This window comes from Clarias gariepinus, chromosome 17 (genome assembly GCF_024256425.1).
Source record: "Clarias gariepinus isolate MV-2021 ecotype Netherlands chromosome 17, CGAR_prim_01v2, whole genome shotgun sequence".
NCBI classification, from domain to species: Eukaryota; Metazoa; Chordata; class Actinopteri; order Siluriformes; family Clariidae; genus Clarias; species Clarias gariepinus.
In genome coordinates this window covers 1,862,096-1,879,600 of record NC_071116.1, presented here as the reverse complement: position 1 = coordinate 1,879,600, position 17,505 = coordinate 1,862,096, and the positions used below count along the sequence as shown (strand labels likewise).

The window sequence follows — 17,505 nt, the reverse complement described above, 5'->3', positions numbered from 1 at the left end:
CTGAAATGTGTATAAAACGTGAACTATATGTTTACATTCCATAAATATTCACTTATATGTAAAATCTACTTGTAGTAAACAGAATATACTCAGAGCGTCGCTGTTCACCTTCACATCCTTGTACTTCGGAGCATTTCCTCCCCTCTCTTAAATACTCCCATGCAGACATCAGTGATACCAAGAGCGAGCTGCACGCGACATGGATTAATCTAATGGTTCTCTTCCGGTAGACATTTTTCATCTGTTTTTACAGACTACACCACGTTAGACTGAGTTATTCGGAGTGAGGATTGGAATTCTGAAAATATGGGACGTAAGAAGCTTTCAGTTCTTCTGACTCCTCTCCTCGCAGCGCTCCTTTTCTTTCTTCTCCCCGCCGCACGAGGAGATCTGAGCTATTCTGTTCCTGAGGAAACCAGGAGTCAGTATGTGATTGGAAATATCGCAAAAGACGTCGGAGTCGGAGCTCAAAGTTTATCAGCTCGTAAAGCGCGAATCAACACCGAAGACAGCAGCAAACGGTACATTGACATTAATCTGAATTCTGGAGATTTGATCGTAGTGGAGAGAATCGACAGAGAGACGCTTTGTGGCTCAAGGATCAACTGCATCTTAAATTATGAGCTCGTTTTAGCCAATCCGCTCGAGGTGCATCGCATTTCTCTGAATGTTCAGGATATTAACGACAACGCGCCAAAATTCGGTAATGAACGGATTTCGTTTGAAATCCACGAGTCCGCTGATAAAGGGCAGCGCTTCCGTTTGGATGAAGCTCGTGATTATGATATCGGACAAAACGGAGTGAATGGCTATGCTCTGGAGAAGAACGACCATTTTGTTTTGTCTGTGGAAGGAAACACCGAGAAGGGTAAATACGCAGAGCTCGTGTTGGAGAAAGAGCTGGATCGCGAACAACAGAAGGATATTGACTTGATTCTTACCGCAGTGGATGGCGGGATTCCTCAGAGATCAGGGACTGCTGTTATACACATCACTGTGCTAGATGCTAATGATAATGTTCCGGTGTTCAGTCAGTCTGTATATAAAGTGGCTTTAGCTGAAAACGCACCAATAGGAACAGAAGTCGTCACTGTGAGCGCAGAAGATGCAGATGAAGGAGCAAACGGTGCAGTCACTTATGAGTTTGGTCACATAGCTCATAATGCAGAACAAATATTTATTATTGATAAGCTCACTGGACAAATTAAGGTAAATGGAGAAATTGATTATGAAGAGGAAAAGTATTATGAAATTAGAGTCCAGGCTAAAGATGGATCTGGTTTAGCATCGACTTCAAGTGTTATTATAGATATTACTGATGTCAATGACAATGCACCTAAAATTATTCTGACATCTATAAACAACCCGATACTGGAGAACACTGTTGTAGGCACTGAGGTGGCCATTATTAATGTTCAGGATAAAGACTCGGGTGATAACAGACAGATTCACTGTTCAATTCAGGGAAATGTTCCTTTTAAATTAATCCCGTCTATTAAAAACTATTTTTCTCTAATTAACACGAATCTTCTGGATCGAGAGACAGAAGCAGATTACAATATAACTATTACTGCTACTGATGGAGGCTCTCCACCTTTATCTTCATCCATGACAATTCATCTATCTGTATCAGACATCAATGACAATCCTCCTGTGTTTGAACAGCAATCCTACACTGCATATGTGATGGAAAATAACAAACCAGGAACCTCTATTAGTTCTGTTACTGCAAGAGACCCAGACTGGAGGCAGAACGGTACAGTACTGTATTCTCTGGTGCCCAGTGAGATAAATGCTGTTCCAGTCACCTCATTTGTATCCATTAACTCAGACACAGGAGTGATCCATGCTGTGAGGTCATTTGACTATGAAAAGTTCAGAAACTTTACAGTCCAGGTTGTAGCCAGAGACAATGGTTCTCCTCCACTCAGCAGCAGCGTGACTGTGAGTGTGTTCATATCAGATGAGAATGATAACTCTCCACAGATATTATACCCTGCTCCAGATGGAAAGTCTTTAATGACTGAGATGGTTCCTAAAGCTGCTCTCTCTGGCTCTCTTGTCTCCAAAGTCATTGCTGTGGATGCTGACTCTGGACAGAATGCATGGCTCTCGTATCAGATTGTCAAATCTACTGATCCTGGACTTTTCACTATTGGTCTCCATAGTGGAGAGATCAGGGCTCAGAGGGACGTTACTGAATCTGACAGCATGAAACAGACCCTTGTTATCTCAGTGAAAGATAACGGACAGCCTCCTCTCTCTGCTACTTGTTCTGTGTATTTACTAATTTCTGATAATCTTGCTGAAGTTCCAGAACTGAAAGACATGACTTATGAGGAGAGCAATTCCAAACTGACTTTTTATTTAATCATCGCACTAGTTTCTGTGTCCACCTTTTTTCTGACTTTCATTATTCTGATCCTGGCTGTGAGGTTTTGCCACAGGAGAAAACCCAGACTCTTGTTTGATGGAGCAGTGGCCATTCCTAGTGCATATCTACCTCCCAACTATGCAGAGGTGGAGGGAGCTGGAACTCTCCGCAGTTCTTACAACTATGACACATATCTAACAACAGGATCTCGCACCAGTGACTTCAAGTTCATCACATCTTACAATGACAGCACTCTTACTGCTGATGGAACTTTTAAAAAGCGCCAAAATGACACTTTCGCAGAAAGCTTGATTACACTTACCAATACAACTGATGGTGATGAGGTAAGAAAACTGAGCTCTGTCCCTATTTCACACTACTATGCATATTTAATTACATTTGCAGTTGTAAATTTCAAACACATTTTATTGCCGTTCCTTCTCACAGAATTAGAGCAGTTTTTATTTTATGTTTACTTGTATGGCATCTTACAGACTGATTGAAGCAGAACTACTTACATTTATCTAATTCATGTATCTGAGCAGTTTAATGTTTATGATATTGTTTAAAAGCCCAATAGTGGCAGCTTGGTGGTGCTAGGGTTTAAGCTCATGATCATTTAAGTAGTGTACTGTTTAGTCATGCAAAGTTATGGCACCTTCTTCTTGTTTTTTTTTTCACCAATATACTGCATGCTGAAAGTATTTTCTGGCTGTTTTCTGGCTTGATTTTGGTATGTTGTTGCTGCAGACGTTTATTCATAGAGTTTATGTAACTATTTTTGTAGTTTACACACGTATTCCCATTTTGGTAATGCTGTCAAAGCCTGAACAAAATCAGAATTTATGCAGTAATCTCCAAAATTTTTATGTAAAATGTTGCTAATAGTATCATGTTAATTTTTATTTGCTTTGTTAAACCTTTGATTATATTTAAAAGAAAACCCAGAGGAATATTGTGTGCTTGGATTTTCCTGGCAGTGCTGTCCAGAATACAAATTAGACATTTTTAAATAAAATAGAAATTAGTGCTTCAGTTAACTGTTGTTTGTAATGTGGTCATGTGTCGACAGACAGATTTATTCTTTTGTGACTAGTGCTTACCAATGCAGCTTATCACAGGTATCGCGTGGTGCTATTCACTTCTGAATGTTTTGCATACTTTTTTTTTTTTGGACCATACAGAAGTGGTATATTATATAGACTAAAATGGTTGTACAAACAACTAACAGATGGTAGTACCATGTTAAAACGTCCAAAATGTACTAAATGTTTTTACACTTGTGACATTCACTGCCTTTTGAGGAATGCCAGCAGTTATTATCCTAACACTACAGCCCTTTCCATTTTCATACTGGTGCATTAGCCAAGTCAGCTCTTGCCATGAAATTAATATTATCCAATATGGTGGTGCTCCTCAATCACCTGTTGAAATGCAGTATGGTACCATCTTCTCTGTAAAATGTCAGGGGTTGGAACTCTCATTTCAAATTCTGTTGCCATGTTTGTCTGTTTCCTGTTTCCTTCTTGTATTGTGTTCCTTGTGCTTCTTGTGTCAGGTGTTCCTGGTTTTCAGTTAGTATTGTCACTGTATGAGTACAAAGTCAAAACATGTTCTTTGTCAGGTGCTGAATATCTTCTGCATGTATCTGAAGATATGAGTGGAATGTCTCTACTGTTTGTTGTCTTGGTTTGATGGTAGTGATAATGCTAACAACTAAGTGCTAAGAGCAACCTCATAGATCCAGATATTTTTTAAACTTTTATTTTCATATATCATATTAATATAAATTTCAATAAGGATGACCTACAGTTACATCCTGCCTCCAATCACATCTCGGCTGGCCTTAAAAAGTACACTCACCTGCAATTCCTTATATACACCTTGGTAATACTGGGTTGAACCCCTTTTAAACCAGTGGAATTATGTGTGGCAAGTATTTAAAAAAAAGTCCTGGCAACATTACTTTTTAATAATAATTTAAAAAGTTAATTATTGAAATGTATTTTTAGTGGGTGAAAGAAACCTATTAATTTTGGAATTTTCTTCTAGAAAAACTATTTATTACTTTTTTGCCTTGTGACCTAGATGACAAAATAATATTTGATAGCCAACTAGCAATTAAATGGTTTGTTAAATACTTGTTATTTAATCTTAACAACTTTTTTAGCTCTTAAAGAAAGTTAAATATTAATACAATCTAGGAGATAAGGAAAGTTTTAATAAAGAATTTACCTGTGTGGACACGTCTGTGTCTTTGTTTGTACGCTGGTGTGTGTATGTGCACATGTGTGAATGAGAAAATAAACAGGAGATTTAAAAATAATTGCAATGTATATATGGTTTGTGCTCTTATGTGATAAGAACTTGAATACAAATAATTATTGAACTTCTGCAAAAATCAGTTCCAGAGGCAGAAAGTAGGAGGTTCTGTAGTGTGAATATATTGTGCTCCTGTGAATAGAGTGTGATTATTTACTTTATTGTTTAAACACTGCTGACTGTTATGCAGTATTTAAAACTATCAAATTAAGGATGCTTGACAGCACAATTGTGAGCTGCTTTTTGTTGTCAGTTCACCCCTGTTTGCGTTTTAGCAAGCTTTAGTTTGTCTAACCACAGACTTTTTTATGCCATTGTGTGCTTCTGTCAGAGTTAAAAAAAAAATTTTCATAAATTTGAAAACTTCCTAATGTGTGTGGTTAAAGGGAAGGGAAGTTTTGCAGTGTGAATATTGAGCACTCTGTAATTTTTACAGCCCGGTTGATGAAAAATTAAGGATTGAACTCTTGCACTGATGTTGTACTGTCTTTGTCTGGGGTGTATTGTCCGTATTGAATGTACAACAACGTAAGAGCTGGAACAACAGATAAAAATAACAAATCGGAATCTGCATGAAATCCACATCCATATAAATGAAAAAAAAAACGACCTTACAGCAACAAAACACTAAATTAGGCTAACATTTATCACAGACATAAATTACTCATAATAGAACAAACACATAAACCAGTCATAGAGAGTATAAGTTACAGATATGCTATATGTGAGCAACAATGTTCTTAAATACCTTGTTCTCCCTTTTAACGGTGCAGGTCAACAAAGTCAAAAATAAATAAATACTGTAAATAAAACAACAAAGTTCGACTGCATGTATAAATGAACTTAAATGTCTTTATCGTTAATTAATGTATATTGTCCGTAATCCTTCTCTGTCCGCGTGCGGTCTCTCCCTCCGTGCGCGTGCGCTCTCTCCCGATATGTAAGATCTCCGTGCATTTCCTCCCGGTCGCATTTTCAAAATAAAGTCTCTATAGGTTAAATAACTTAAAGAGTGCAAAGCATGATCCAAATTATAATAAGCATAACTAATATCAAGAAAAACGAAATTAAATCACCTCAGAATGTTAATCTCATTAATTACCTCACATGACAGAGTTATTTACAGTAATAATAGTCAATATTAAATCACGATTTTCTTATATTTACAATTTTGAAAATAAATCAATAAAATCTATGTATCACACAAGTTTATTTATTATTATTATTTTTAATGTGAGTTATTTTTCATATAGGAGATTAAACTAACCTCGGCAACTGACAGAGCTGTCCGTGGTCCTGAAACATGGTTTTGTTCCCTCTACTCTGCCTACTCATTTAGGACACGTCAAATAGACATGTTTGTTGGATAGTGTCAAATATGAATAAAATTACCATTAATTAGTTGACGACGATAATAATAATAATAATAATAATAATCCATAGCAAAAGGAGAAAAAAAAGAAACAATGTAAGCACAATTTTCTACAGTTTTTATTGTTTCTCTTATTTTGAAGCTCTTAAAAATTTTAACTACTTCTGTCGCTAAAATATGCGTCCAGCGATTAATAGGAGAAAACAGCATGAATTATATTTTGGGAAAGAAAAGCAAAGACATGCACAAAGCAAAGATAATGACTGCACTGATAAATCCTAAAACAATAGTATTTATTAAAGCACATTTTCAGAATAAATGTAATGTGGATTAAAAAAAAACTATTCTGTATGAAATATGTTTAGTGTTTTTTGAGATAATACCTTAATGCACTAGAGAAATAAGATAATAAATTATATTATCATAATTGGTTAAGTATGTGTTTTTTTATGTTTATTTTCTCTTATAAAGGCCCAAAAACTAATAAATAATGCATTTTATGCTGCTGAAGTCGGTACATATAATCCAAAGTTAAAATAATAATAATAAAAAAAAAAACACCTGAAATGTGTATAAAACGTGAACTATATGTTTACATTCCATAAATATTCACTTATATGTAAAATCTACTTGTAGTAAACAGAATATACTCAGAGCGTCGCTGTTCACCATCACATCCTTGTACTTCGGAGCATTTCCTCCCCTCTCTTAAATACTCCCATGCAGACATCAGTGATACCAAGCGCGAGCTGCACGCGACATGGATTAATCTAATGGTTCTCTTCCGGTAGACATTTTTCATCTGTTTTTACAGACTACACCACGTTAGACTGAGTTATTCGGAGTGAGGATTGGAATTCTGAAAATATGGGACGTAAGAAGCTTTCAGTTCTTCTGACTCCTCTCCTCGCAGCGCTCCTTTTCTTTCTTCTCCCCGCCGCCCGAGGAGATCTGAGCTATTCTGTTCCTGAGGAAACCAGGAGTCAGTATGTGATTGGAAATATCGCAAAAGACGTCGGAGTCGGAGCTCAAAGTTTATCAGCTCGTAAAGCGCGAATCAACACCGAAGACAGCAGCAAACGGTACATTGACATTAATCTGAATTCTGGAGATTTGATCGTAGTGGAGAGAATCGACAGAGAGACGCTTTGTGGCTCAAGGATCAACTGCATCTTAAATTATGAGCTCGTTTTAGCCAATCCGCTCGAGGTGCATCGCATTTCTCTGAATGTTCAGGATATTAACGACAACGCGCCAAAATTCGGTAATGAACGGATTTCGTTTGAAATCGGAGAGTCCGCTGATAAAGGGCAGCGCTTCCGTTTGGATGAAGCTCATGATTATGATATCGGACAAAACGGAGTGAATGGCTATGCTCTGGAGAAGAACGATCATTTTGTTTTGTCTGTTCAAGAAAATAAAAACGGACGGAAATACGCAGAGCTCGTGTTGGAGAAAGAGCTGGATCGCGAACAACAGAAGGATATTGACTTGATTCTTACCGCAGTGGATGGCGGGATTCCTCAGAGATCAGGGACTGCTGTTATACACATCACTGTGCTAGATGCTAATGATAATGTTCCGGTGTTCAGTCAGTCTGTATATAAAGTGGCTTTAGCTGAAAACGCACCAATAGGAACAGAAGTCGTCACTGTGAGCGCAGAAGATGCAGATGAAGGAGCAAACGGTGCAGTCACTTATGAGTTTAGACATATAGCTCATAATGCAGAACAAATATTTATTATTGATAAGCTCACTGGACAAATTAAGGTAAATGGAGAAATCGACTATGAGGAAGAAAAGTATTATGAGTTTGAAGTCCAGGCTAAAGATGGATCTGGTTTAGCATCAACTGCAAGTGTTATTATAGATATTACTGATGTCAATGACAATGCACCTAAAATTATTCTGACATCTATAAACAACCCGATACTGGAGAACACTGTTGTAGGCACTGAAGTGGCCATTATTAATGTTCAGGATAAAGACTCGGGTGATAACAGACAGATTCACTGTTCAATTCAGGGAAATGTTCCTTTTAAATTAATCCCGTCTATTAAAAACTATTTTTCTCTAATTAACACGAATCTTCTGGATCGAGAGACAGAAGCAGATTACAATATAACTATTACTGCTACTGATGGAGGCTCTCCACCTTTATCTTCATCCATGACAATTCATCTATCTGTATCAGACATCAATGACAATCCTCCTGTATTTGAACAGCAATCCTACACTGCATATGTGATGGAAAATAACAAACCAGGAACCTCTATTAGTTCTGTTACTGCAAGAGACCCAGACTGGAGGCAGAACGGTACAGTACTGTATTCTCTGGTTCCCAGTGAGATGAACGCTGTTTCAGTCACCTCATTTTTATCCATTAACTCAGACACAGGAGTGATCCATGCTGTGAGGTCATTTGACTATGAAAAGTTCAGAAACTTTACAGTCCAGGTTGTAGCCAGAGACAATGGTTCTCCTCCACTCAGCAGCAGCGTGACTGTGAGTGTGTTCATATCAGATGAGAATGATAACTCTCCACAGATATTATACCCTGCTCCAGAGGGAAAGTCTTTAATGACTGAGATGGTTCCTAAAGCTGCTCTCTCTGGCTCTCTTGTCTCCAAAGTCATTGCTGTGGATGCTGACTCTGGACAGAACGCATGGCTCTCATATCAGATTGTCAAATCTACTGATCCAGGACTTTTCACTATTGGTCTCCATAGTGGAGAGATCAGGGCTCAGAGGGACGTTACTGAATCTGACAGCATGAAACAGACCCTTGTTATCTCAGTGAAAGATAACGGACAGCCCCCTCTTTCTGCTACTTGTTCTGTGTATTTGCTTATTACTGATAATCTTGCTGAAGTTCCAGAACTGAAAGACATGACTTATGAAGAGAGCAATTCCAAACTGACTTTTTATTTGATCATCGCACTAGTTTCTGTGTCCACTTTTTTTCTGACTTTCATTATTCTGATCCTGGCTGTGAGGTTTTGCCACAGGAGAAAGCCCAGACTGTTGTTTGATGGAGCAGTAGCCATTCCCAGTGCATATCTCCCTCCCAACTATGCAGAGGTGGAGGGAGCTGGAACTCTCCGCAGTTCTTACAACTATGACACATATCTAACAACAGGATCTCGCACGAGTGACTTTAAGTTCATCACATCTTACAATGACAGCACTCTTACTGCTGGTGGAACTTTTAAAAAGGGCCAAAATGACACTTTCGCAGAAAGCTTGATTACACTTAACAATACAACTGATGGTGATGAGGTAAGAAAACTGAGCTCTGTCCCTATCTGACACTACTATGCATATTTAATTACATTTCCAGTTGTAAATTTCAAACACATTTTATTGCCGTTCCTTCTCATTTTAACAGAATTAGAGCAGTTTTCATTTTGTGTTTACTTGTATGGCACCTTACAGACTGATTGAAGCAGAACTACTTACATTTATCTAATTCTTGTATCTGAGCAGTTTAATGATTATGATATTGTTTAAAAGCCCAATAGTGGCAGCTTGGTGGTGCTAGGGTTTAAGCTCATGATCATTTAAGTAGTGTACTGTTTAGTCATGCAAAGTTATGGCACCTTCTTCTTGATTTTTTTTCACCAATATACTGCATGCTGGATGTCTTTTCTGGCTGTTTTCTGGCTTGATTTTGGTATGTTGTTGCTGCAGACGTTTATTCATAGAGTTTATGTAATTTTTGTAGTTTACACACGTATTCCCATTTCGGTAATGCTCTCAAAGCCTGCACAAAATCAGAATTTATGCAATAATCTCCAAAATTTTTATGTAAAATGTTGCTAATAGTATCATGTTAATTTTTATTTGCTTTGTTAAACCTCTGATTATATTTAAAAGAAAACCCAGAGGAATATTGTGTGCTTGGATTTTTCTGGCAGTGCTGTCCAGAATACAAATCAGACATTTTAAAATAAAATAGAAATTAGTGCTTCAGTTAACTGTTGTTTGTAATGTGGTCATGTGTCGACAGACAGATTTATTCTTTTGTGACTAGTGCTTACCAATGCAGCTTATCACAGGTATCGCGTGGTGCTATTCACTTCTGAATATTTTGCATACATTTTTTTTTTTTTGGACCATACAGAAGTGGTATATTATATAGACTAAAATGGTTGTACAAACAACTAACAGATGGTAGTACCATGTTAAAACGTCCAAAATGTACTAAATGTTTTTACACTTGTGACATTCACTGCATTTTGAGGAATGCCAGCAGTTATTATCCTAACACTACAGCCCTTTCCATTTTCATACTGGTGCATTAGCCAAGTCAGCTCTTGCCATGAAATTAATATTATCCAATATGGTGGTGCTCCTCAATCACCTGTTGAAATGCAGTATGGTACCATCTTCTCTGTAAAATGTCAGGGGTTGGAACTCTCATTTCAAATTCTGTTGCCATGTTTGTCTGTTTCCTGTTTCCTTCTTGTATTGTGTTGCTTGTGCTTCTTGTGTCAGGTGTTCCTGGTTTTCAGTTAGTATTGTCACTGTATGAGTACAAAGTCAAAACATGTTCTTTGTCAGGTGCTGAATATCTTCTGCATGTATCTGAAGATATGAGTGGAATGTCTCTACTGTTTGTTGTCTTGGTTTGATGGTAGTGATAATGCTAACAACTAAGTGCTAAGAGCAACCTCATAGATCCAGATATTTTTTAAACTTTTATTTTCATATATCATATTAATATAAATTTCAATAAGGATGACCTACAGTTACATCCTGCCTCCAGTCACATCTCGGCTGGCCTTAAAAAGTACACTCACCTGCAATTCCTTATATACACCTTGGTAATACTGAAATGTATTGTTAATGGGTGAAAGAAACATATTCATTTTGGAATTTTCTTCTAGAAAAACTATTTATTACTTTTTTGCCTTGTGACCTAGATGACAAAATAATAATTGATAGCCAACTAGCAATTAAATGGTTTGTTAAATACTTGTTATTTAATCTTAACAACTTTTTTAGCTCTTAAAGAAAGTTAAATATTAATACAATCTAGGAGATAAGGAAAGTTTTAATAAAGAATTTACCTGTGTGGACACGTCTGTGTCTTTGTTTGTACGCTGGTGTGTGTATGTGCACATGTGTGAATGAGAAAATAAACAGGAGATTTAAAAATAATTGCAATGTATATATGGTTTGTGCTCTTATGTGATAAGAACTTGAATACAAATAATTATTGAACTTCTGCAAAAATCAGTTGCAGAGGCAGAAAGTAGGAGGTTCTGTAGTGTGAATATATTGTGCTCCTGTGGATAGAGTGTGATTATTTACTTTATTGTTTAAACACTGCTGACTGTTATGCAGTATTTAAAACTATCAAATTAAGGATGCTTGACAGCACAATTGTGAGCTGCTTTTTGTTGTCAGTTCACCCCTGTTTGCGTTTTAGCAAGCTTTAGTTTGTCTAACCACAGACTTTTTTATGCCATTGTGTGCTTCTGTCAGAGTTAAAAAAAAAATTTTCATAAATTTGAAAACTTCCTAATGTGTGTGGTTAAAGGGAAGGGAAGTTTTGCAGTGTGAATATTGAGCACTCTGTAATTTTTACAGCCCGGTTGATGAAAAATTAAGGATTGAACTCTTGCACTGATGTTGTACTGTCTTTGTCTGGGGTGTATTGTCCGTATTGAATGTACAACAACGTAAGAGCTAGAACAACAGATAAAAATAACAAATCGGAATCTGCATGAAATCCACATCCATATAAATGAAAAAAAAAACGACCTTACAGCAACAAAACACTAAATTAGGCTAACATTTATCACAGACATAAATTACTCATAATAGAACAAACACATAAACCAGTCATAGAGAGTATAAGTTACAGATATGCTATATGTGAGCAAAAATGTTCTTAAATACCTTGTTCTCCCTTTTAACGGTGCAGGTCAACAAAGTCAAAAATAAATAAATACTGTAAATAAAACAACAAAGTGCGACTGCATGTATAAATGAACTTAAATGTCTTTATCGTTAATTAATGTATATTGTCCGTAATCCTTCTCTGTCCGCGTGCGGTCTCTCCCTCCGTGCGCGTGCGCTCTCTCCCGATATGTAAGATCTCCGTGCATTTCCTCCCGGTCGCATTTTCAAAATAAAGTCTCTATAGGTTAAATAACTTAAAGAGTGCAAAGCATGATCCAAATTATAATAAGCATAACTAATATCAAGAAATACGAAATTAAATCACCTCAGAATGTTAATCTCATTAATTACCTCACATTACAGAGTTATTTACAGTAATAATAGTCAATATTAAATCACGATTTTCTCATATTAACATTTTTGAAAGAAAATCAGTGAAATCTATGTAACACACAGGTTTATTTAGTTTGTTTTGTTAAATGTGAGTTGTGTTTCTTACAGGTCTAGGAGATTAAACGAACCTCGACAACTGACAGAGCTGTCCATGGTCCTGAAACATGGTTTTGTTCTCTCTACTCTGCCTACTCATTTAGGTTAGGACACGTCAAATAGACATGTTAGTTGGATAGTGTCAAATATGAATAAAATTACCATTAATTAGTTGACGACGATAATAATAATAAAAATAATAATAATAATAATCCATAGCAAAAGAAGAAAAAGGTGAAAAAAAAGAAACAATGTAAGCACAATTTTCTACAGTTTTTATTGTTTCTCTTATTTTGAAGCTCTTAAAAATTTTAACTACTTCTGTCGCTAAAATATGTGTCCAGCGATTAATAGGAGAAAACAGCATGAATTATATTTTGGGCAAGAAAAGCAAAGACATGCACAAAGCAAAGATAATGACTGCACTGATAAATCCTAAAACAATAGTATTTATTGAAGCACATTTTCAGAATAAATGTAATGTGGATTAAAAAAAACTATTCTGTATGAATTATGTTTAGAGAGTTTTTTGAGATTATACCTTTTTGCAGAAGCACTAGAGCAATAAGATAATAAATTATATTATCATAATTGGTTAAGTATGTGTTTTTAATGTTTACGTTCTCTTACAAAGGCCTAAAAAATAAATAAAGAATACATTTAATGTTGTTGAAGTCGGTACATATAATCCAAATTTAAAATAATAATAAATCAAAAAAATTGAAATGTGTATAAAACGTGAACTATATGTTTACATTCCATAAATATTCACTTATATGTAAAATCTACTTGTAGTAAACAGAATATACTCAGAGCGTCGCTGTTCACCTTCACATCCTTGTACTTCGGAGCATTTCCTCCCCTCTCTTAAATACTCCCATGCAGACATCAGTGATACCAAGAGCGAGCTGCACGCGACATGGATTAATCTAATGGTTCTCTTCCGGTAGACATTTTTCATCTGTTTTTACAGACTACACCACGTTAGACTGAGTTATTCGGAGTGAGGATTGGAATTCTGAAAATATGGGACGTAAGAAGCTTTCAGTTCTTCTGACTCCTCTCCTCGCAGCGCTCCTTTTCTTTCTTCTCCCCGCCGCACGAGGAGATCTGAGCTATTCTGTTCCTGAGGAAACCAGGAGTCAGTATGTGATTGGAAATATCGCAAAAGACGTCGGAGTCGGAGCTCAAAGTTTATCAGCTCGTAAAGCGCGAATCAACACCGAAGACAGCAGCAAACGGTACATTGACATTAATCTGAATTCTGGAGATTTGATCGTAGTGGAGAGAATCGACAGAGAGACGCTTTGTGGCTCAAGGATCAACTGCATCTTAAATTATGAGCTCGTTTTAGCCAATCCGCTTGAGGTGCATCGCATTTCTCTGAATGTTCAGGATATTAACGACAACGCGCCAAAATTCGGTAATGAACGGATTTCGTTTGAAATCCGCGAGTCCGCTGATAAAGGGCAGCGCTTCCGTTTGGATGAAGCTCATGATTATGATATCGGACAAAACGGAGTGAATGGCTATGCTCTGGAGAAGAACGACCATTTTGTTTTGTCTGTGGAAGGAAACACCGAGAAGGGTAAATACGCAGAGCTCGTGTTGGAGAAAGAGCTGGATCGCGAACAACAGAAGGATATTGACTTGATTCTTACCGCAGTGGATGGCGGGATTCCTCAGAGATCAGGGACTGCTGTTATACACATCACTGTGCTAGATGCTAATGATAATGTTCCGGTGTTCAGTCAGTCTGTATATAAAGTGGCTTTAGCTGAAAACGCACCAATAGGAACAGAAGTCGTCACTGTGAGCGCAGAAGATGCAGATGAAGGAGCAAACGGTGCAGTCACTTATGAGTTTAGTCGAATTTCACATAAATCTGCACAGATGTTTATTATTGATAAACTCACTGGACAAATTAAGGTAAATGGAGAAATTGACTATGAAGAGGAAAAATATTATGAAATTAGAGTCCAGGCTAAAGATGGATCTGGTTTAGCATCGACTTCAAGTGTTATTATAGATATTACTGATGTCAATGACAATGCACCTAAAATTATTCTGACATCTATAAACAACCCGATACTGGAGAACACTGTTGTAGGCACTGAGGTGGCCATTATTAATGTTCAGGATAAAGACTCGGGTGATAACAGACAGATTCACTGTTCAATTCAGGGAAATGTTCCTTTTAAATTAAAATCGTCTATTAAAAACTATTTTTCTCTAATTAACACAAATCTTCTGGATCGAGAGACAGAAGCAGATTACAATATAACTATTACTGCTACTGATCGAGGCTCTCCACCTTTATCTTCATCCATAACAATTCATCTATCTGTATCAGACATTAATGACAATCCTCCTGTGTTTGAACAGCAATCATACACTGCATATGTGATGGAAAATAACAAACCAGGAACCTCTATTAGTTCTGTTACTGCAAGAGACCCAGACTGGAGGCAGAACGGTACAGTACTGTATTCTCTGGTGCCCAGTGAGATAAATGCTGTTCCAGTCACCTCATTTGTATCCATTAACTCAGACACAGGAGTGATCCATGCTGTGAGGTCATTTGACTATGAAAGGTTTAGAAACTTTACAGTCCAGGTTGTAGCCAGAGACAATGGTTCTCCTCCACTCAGCAGCAGTGTGACTGTGAGTGTGTTCATATCAGATGAGAATGATAACTCTCCACAGATATTATACCCTGCTCCAGAGGAAAAGTCTTTAATGACTGAGATGGTTCCTAAAGCTGCTCTCTCTGGCTCTCTTGTCTCCAAAGTCATTGCTGTGGATGCTGACTCTGGACAGAATGCATGGCTCTCGTATCAGATTGTCAAATCTACTGATCCTGGACTTTTCACTATTGGTCTCCATAGTGGAGAGATCAGGGCTCAGAGGGACGTTACTGAATCTGACAGCATGAAACAGACCCTTGTTATCTCAGTGAAAGATAACGGACAGCCTCCTCTCTCTGCTACTTGTTCTGTGTATTTACTAATTTCTGATAATCTTGCTGAAGTTCCAGAACTGAAAGACATGACTTATGAGGAGAGCAATTCCAAACTGACTTTTTATTTAATCATCGCACTAGTTTCTGTGTCCACTTTTTTTCTGACTTTCCTTATTCTGATCCTGGCTGTAAGGTTTTGCCACAGGAGAAAACCCAGACTGTTGTTTGATGGAGCAGTGGCCATTCCCAGTGCATATCTCCCTCCCAACTATGCAGAGGTGGAGGGAGCTGGAACTCTCCGCAGTTCTTACAACTATGACACATATCTAACAACAGGATCTCGCACGAGTGACTTTAAGTTCATCACATCTTACAAAGACAGCACTCTTACTGCTGATGGAACTTTTAAAAAGGGCCAAAATGACACTTTCGCAGAAAGCTTGATTACACTTAACAATACAACTGATGGTGATGAGGTAAGAAAACTGAGCTCTGTCCCTATCTGACACTACTATGCATATTTAATTACATTTCCAGTTGTAAATTTCAAACACATTTTATTGCCGTTCCTTCTCATTTTAACAGAATTAGAGCAGTTTTCATTTTGTGTTTACTTGTATGGCACCTTACAGACTGATTGAAGCAGAACTACTTACATTTATCTAATTCTTGTATCTGAGCAGTTTAATGATTATGATATTGTTTAAAAGCCCAATAGTGGCAGCTTGGTGGTGCTAGGGTTTAAGCTCATGATCATTCAATAAGTAGTGTACTGTTTAGTCATGCAAAGTTATGGCACCTTCTTCTTGATTTTTTTTCACCAATATACTGCATGCTGAAAGTCTTTTCTGGCTGTTTTCTGGCTTGATTTTGGTATGTTGTTGCTGCAGACGTTTATTCATAGAGTTTATGTAATTTTTGTAGTTTACACACGTATTCCCATTTCGGTAATGCTCTCAAAGCCTGCACAAAATCAGAATTTATGCAATAATCTCCAAAATTTTTATGTAAAATGTTGCTAATAGTATCATGTTAATTTTTATGTGCTTTGTTAAACCTCTGATTATATTTAAAAGAAAACCCAGAGGAATATTGTGTGCTTGGATTTTTCTGGCAGTGCTGTCCAGAATACAAATCAGACATTTTAAAATAAAATAGAAATTAGTGCTTCAGTTAACTGTTGTTTGTAATGTGGTCATGTGTCGACAGACAGATTTATTCTTTTGTGACTAGTGCTTACCAATGCAGCTTATCACAGGTATCGCGTGGTGCTATTCACTTCTGAATATTTTGCATACTTTTTTTTTTTTGGACCATACAGAAGTGGTATATTATATAGACTAAAATGGTTGTACAAACAACTAACAGATGGTAGCACCATGTTAAAACGTCCAAAATGTACTAAATGTTTTTACACTTGTAACATTCACTGCATTTTGAGGAATGCCAGCAGTTATTATCCTAACACTACAGCCCTTTCCATTTTCAAACTGGTGCATTAGCCAAGTCAGCTCTTGCCATGAAATTAATATTATCCAATATGGTGGTGCTCCTCAATCACCTGTTGAAATGCAGTATGGTACCATCTTCTCTGTAAAATGTCAGGGGTTGGAACTCTCATTTCAAATTCTGTTGCCATGTTTGTCTGTTTCCTGTTTCCTTCTTGTATTGTGTTCCTTGTGCTTCTTGTGTCAGGTGTTCCTGGTTTTCAGTTAGTATTGTCACTGTATGAGTACAAAGTCAAAACATGTTCTTTGTCAGGTGCTGAATATCTTCTGCATGTATCTGAAGATATGAGTGGAATGTCTCTACTGTTTGTTGTCTTGGTTTAATGGTAGTGATAATGCTAACAACTAAGTGCTAAGAGCAACCTCATAGATCCAGATATTTTTTAAACTTTTATTTTCATATATCATATTAATATAAATTTCAATAAGGATGACCTACAGTTACATCCTGCCTCCAATCACATCTCGGCTGGCCTTAAAAAGTACACTCACCTGCAATTCCTTATATACACCTTGGTAATACTGGGTTGAACCCCTTTTAAACCAGTGGAATTATGTGTGGCAAGTA

The 17,505-nt window shown here is 37.0% G+C and overlaps 1 protein-coding gene and 1 pseudogene across 20 annotated transcripts in view; both read left to right on the top strand.

Moving 5' to 3' along the window:
- The window catches only part of LOC128545731 (protocadherin gamma-C5-like), a 241,929-nt gene that overhangs the window by 78,220 nt on the left and 146,204 nt on the right, over nucleotides 1–17,505 (top strand). The window contains exon 1 of one of the 20 annotated variants that reach the window (XM_053516293.1): nucleotides 13,431–15,905. The exons of 18 other annotated variants lie outside the window; for them this stretch is intronic. In XM_053516293.1, the coding sequence (XP_053372268.1) occupies nucleotides 13,494–15,905 (2,412 nt within the window). In that variant the 5' untranslated portion in view covers nucleotides 13,431–13,493. Of the gene's footprint in view, nucleotides 1–13,430; nucleotides 15,906–17,505 lie in introns of those variants that run through there. One more of the 20 variants, XM_053516320.1, reaches the window with a different exon arrangement.
- On the top strand, nucleotides 266–10,586 carry LOC128505535 (protocadherin Fat 4-like; annotated as a pseudogene).